Source organism: Gastrolobium bilobum, unplaced genomic scaffold (genome assembly GCF_033153095.1).
Source record: "Gastrolobium bilobum isolate Gb01-03AN ecotype WA unplaced genomic scaffold, APGP_CSIRO_Gbil_v1 utg98917, whole genome shotgun sequence".
NCBI lineage: Eukaryota > Viridiplantae > Streptophyta > Magnoliopsida > Fabales > Fabaceae > Gastrolobium > Gastrolobium bilobum.
Window position 1 is genome coordinate 44,732 of NW_026899233.1, and position 4,825 is coordinate 49,556.

The 4,825-nt window shown below is 37.2% G+C and overlaps 1 protein-coding gene across 1 annotated transcript; it reads right to left on the minus strand.

Moving 5' to 3' along the window:
* Positions 1–906: 906 nt before the first annotated feature.
* LOC133288691 (uncharacterized) lies at positions 907–1,533 on the minus strand. The gene has a single exon (XM_061486505.1). It carries the CDS (start codon positions 1,531–1,533, stop codon positions 907–909), a length of 627 nt encoding a protein of 208 aa, XP_061342489.1.
* Positions 1,534–4,825: the final 3,292 nt, after the last annotated feature.

Below are 4,825 nucleotides of genomic sequence, written 5' to 3' on the forward strand. Positions count from 1 at the left end.
AGGCCTGAACTGTTTGATATGAGTTGCACCCTGAACCTTAGGAATAAGAACCAACAATGTGGTATTTATAGAAGCAATCAGACCTGGATTTTTCCACAATTGTTGGATAAGAGTAACTACCTGATTCTTCATGCTGTTCCAGTTACGTTGAAAAAATAAAGCAGGGAATCCATCAATGCCTGGAGCTTTATGAGGCTGCATATCAAATACACACTGTCTAATTTCCTCATAACTAGGGTCTTTGGCCATGCAATTTTTTTCAAGTGTAGACAGACCTGGCCACCAGTTGGATGACTCTAGCCACCTCCTATTAACATTATCTTCAGTGAACAAATCTTTATAGAACCTATGAATCAGGTCAATAATCCCATTCACATCTGAAACCCACTGATTAGACTCATTCTTCAACCTTGTAATCCTGTTTATGTTCCTTCTAATAATAATGTTTAGATGATAGAACCTAGTATTACGGTCCCCATCAACTATCCACTTATGACTAGATTTCTGGAACCATAATAATTCCTCCTCTTCAAGGACCACTTGCAGCTGTCTCTGTACATTATGCTCTTCAATTTTGAGATAGGGAGAATCCCTATGCACTCTTTGCTGTTGAATTCTAGCAATCTTCTTTGAGAGATTCTCCTTCTTTTTAGAAATATCACCAAAGACCTGCCGATTCCAATTTCTGATTTTTGGAATTAGTCGTTGAAGCATGTAAGGAATATCAAAACTGTTATCCCAATGTGCATCCATGAGGTTTAAAAAATCATTATATTCCTGCCAGGCTGCAAGGAACCTAAAAGGTTTTTTTTCCTCCTGGATTGCAGTTGATATTGATATTTACACAGATAGGACTATGATCAGATAAGGTTCTAGGTAGATGACAAACCTAGGCATTGTCAAACATCAAACGCCATTGTAGGTTTGCAACCACTCTATAAAGTCTCTTATACACCCTTCTCTGATTTCCCCATTTGGGGCCCTGCCACGTGAATAAAGGTCCAGAAAAGCCAGGTCTCCAAGATTACAATCTTCCAAAACAGAAGCAAACAAATCACATTTGGATAGATTAGGAGCAGAACCCCCAATTTTCTCCTGCACAGTTGCAATTTCATTAAAGTCTCCTCCTACTAGCCATGGTTCCTGAATACTTCTACTTAGATTCTTCAGATCATCCCACAGAGTATTTCTTTCAACTTCTCTTGGGCTTCCATAAATAGCCGTACACAGAAAGGATTGATTAGAACTTAAAGAGATGTTCATATGAATCATTTGGTTTGTTTGGTTTCGGACATCCACATTTCCCCAAGCAGAAGACCATAAAATCCGAATTCCCCCTGAAAACCCATTAGCTTCTTCAACCCAGTATTTATCAAACTTTATCTTCTTCATAAGTGATACATAGCTTTTACTTTGAGTTCTAGGTTCCAAAAGCACCACCATTTGCAACCTATGCTTAACCACTAGTGAATTAAGTAAACGACCCAACTCTTTTTTGGCTTCCCCTCTACAATTCCAAAAGAGTACAGTCATTAAAAACTAGATTTGGGTTTAGCAGGATATAGGAGTACCTGCTGCTCCATCATTGGCATGTCGTTAGCCACCTCTTGTGCATTTTGACTTCTATCGTGCTTCTCCAACTTCTGGTCTTCATGACTAATGCTCTGACTTGCACTGTTGCTACTAGCCCCCTTCCTATCAATATTTAAGCCTTGATCCGGTGGCTTTGGGTTAAGAATAACATCCATGTCCTTCATCTGGTGGTCAGTGGAATGGATCAACTCCAATTCTTTTTCTGAATTGTTGTTTTGGATTAAAGGCAGCTCAAGAGTGTTCTGATATTTGTTTTTGTTACTGATTAGCTCCTCTGTTTGATCAACAACCATTCTATCCCCCTTGTTACCATCACCATGGCTTAACTTAGTAGGAATTTTCTTCGTATTGGCCTTTAAGATTTTTACATTGTCCACCTTCTCCACTGTATTATAGGCATCTGTATCCTGAATGTTCTTCCAGACTAGTTTGTAAGCTGTAGATGTTTCAACGAGCTTTGGTCCCTCATTTTGACTCCCTTTTCCTCTTGCTTGTACAGTCACACCCTTTTCCTTGTCATGCTCCAACTGAGTTTCACTGACCATTACTACTTTGCCCAATTCTTCATCATCTGGTTCCACGATGCTTAACACTTCAAAATTCGAAGATTTGTTCCCTGCATTTTTCTGGACTCTGTTCTCCTTACCTCTATGATCATTTCCCTTAATGCTCTGTATTTTCCTGAATCCTCTTTGCCTATTCATAAGCACCCAGGGGCCGTACTTCCCTTCTGACTCCTGGTGTTGATTAACTCTAGTACTTTTTCCTTCTCATGAAAATCTTGTTCCTCCTTATCTTTTTCACCTGCATTTGAATCTGATCGACAGTTATTGGGGCAGTTTTCGACCCTATGGCCATATTGACCACATGAATAGAAAACTATATGTAATCCTTCGTATTCTATTTGCTTTAATTTTCCTTCAATCTTGTATTCTGACTGAAGCGACTTTCCTAGATCCAATTCCACACATAACCTTGCAAATCTTCCTCTAGCCAGCGAAGTAGTAGCAGCATCAAGCTTGATGAACTTTCCTATCCAATTACCAACCTGCTTCACCAGCTCCGTTTTAACATATTCAATAGGAAATTGTGGAAGTCGTACCTAAGCCATTATTTTACTGATTGCTACTTGGTATGGATGAAAATCTGGTTCCCAACTTCGAATTACTAAGTAGTGATCCATTATCACCCATGGCTCAGCTGTTAATGCATGATCCATATCTTTCTTTGCCGAGAACCTCACCAAAAAGAAACCATTCTCCACAGCTGTAATCAACAGTTGTCCCTCCCTAGCCCACATGCTTTCCAGTTTTTTCTTCATGAAGGCAATATAAAGTTTTTCCCCCAATAATTTTACATATACGAATTGATGCCATAGCTTCCAAACTCAGCGCTTGAATTCGTTAGACATTAGAAAATTAGTCCTACCATCGCCATCCACTTGACAAGTAACCTCTGGCCCTCTTTGTGGCTTTTCTCCCTCTGGAGTTTCTTTGACATTCTCCTCATCTGCCCGGTCCACATCATCCGCTGGTGGCCATTCTCCATTGCTTCGCATAAGCATCTCTTTAAACGACATGTTTTCATGCATCCAGTCCTCGTCTCTTGTTTTCATAGTTTCTTCATGACTGAATTCTCCTTCCCCTCGCTTTTTCTTCCGAGTTGACCGCTGGAGATTGTCTGTCTCTTCCATTGATGGCGCAATATTGTCCGTAGACGCCATGGACGGTGGAAACCCTAGCAGAGCGTTTTTTGGTAGAATTTCTGGAAAATGTTTTCAATGTAATTTTTCTCTCAATGTTGTTGGGAAGAATTTTTTTTTTGATAATTTGGTATACATTTTTTAAAAAAATCTGAACTGGAAGACAAAAATAGTATTGTAGTTTAAAATTCTTATCTATACCATGGTTCTTTTTACAAGGATAAAATAGACATTTTAATTTAATTCTTATCTAACAGCTACGATGCATTTTGAGTTAATGATCACGTGACCTAAATTTTCTTCCAAAATTTTATTTTCACTTTTTTCCTTCGATGTTCCCCTTCCCTTAAACTCTCCCCAATTTTTCACTCTCACCTTTCCACTTTTTCACACCCACCATCGTCATCCAGCAAGATTGTTGCTTTCAATAATTCAATAAATAGTTGATAACTTCCTCTTCTAATTTTACAACTTTCACTTTTCTTCCTTAGCATATTGATAACAAATGTCTCTGATTGGTGGTAAAACACTCAATTGAATAATATAAATTAAGAAATGGTCAATATGATGAACTGTCAAGTAGCTTTATGAAATTTTTTGATAGTTTTAGATAAAATGCAAAAGTAGTACCACGATAGAGGATAAGCGTGGGTTGATAGGGAAAAAGACATCTTTAAGCAAAGTTATAGCTGGTGAGTCATCAATTGGAATCTGTGACATAAACCAAGTGTACCAAAAGTTTTCTCCCAGTCCACCTTCTAATTCTGTTAAAAATTAAATTAATCTATCCATTTTACCCTTATAGAAGAAATCATTGTAGAGATACAAAATTTATAATCTATATTGTTTTTTTTCATCCAACTTTGATTGTTTTCTAAAATTTATTCTAAATTGTAAAAAATAAAAATTTCAGTCCTACAATATTGAGAGAAATAATATAATGAAAATGGTAAGTTAGCAACTAATTCCAAATTTTTTTTGGGTAAATCATAAGTATCATCCATAGGAGGCAATCCTAGCCTGATCGAGACGGGTTCAGGATTAAAACTTTAAATTCCTTCCAAATATGGTACTGGAAGGATCGGACACATGCTCTCACCCCACCTGCCAGCTCATTGTTAACAAGAATAAACACCTCATATCATGGAGAAGTTGTTCATTCAACTATCCCTATGTCCTATAGTATTAATTTAGGCACCATAATTAATTTAAAAGTGGACTTCTGCCTCATGGAGTAGGGTAATCATTTAAAATCCAAACTATAACAAAATACCACATAGGTACTCGATTATTTTACGGAGAGTAACTGATTATTGTCCGAAAAGTAATTGATTATTCTCTCAAATTTCAAGAAAGTAACTAAAAATTCTTTTTCGCCCGACAATAATCAATTACTTATTCAATTACTTTTTGGACAGAGGCTATATCAGCCCTGTTTTAGTGAGAATCGAACTCGGATTTTTTCTTTATTCAACTCATTAGCAACTAAGATATATGCATTGGATATTTGTAGTGACATTTTGATAGTAG

Coding starts and splice junctions, on each gene's coding strand:
- LOC133288691 (XM_061486505.1), bottom strand. CDS start 1,533: ATGACTGTACTCTTTTGGAATTGTAGAGGGGAAGCCAAAAAAGAGTTG.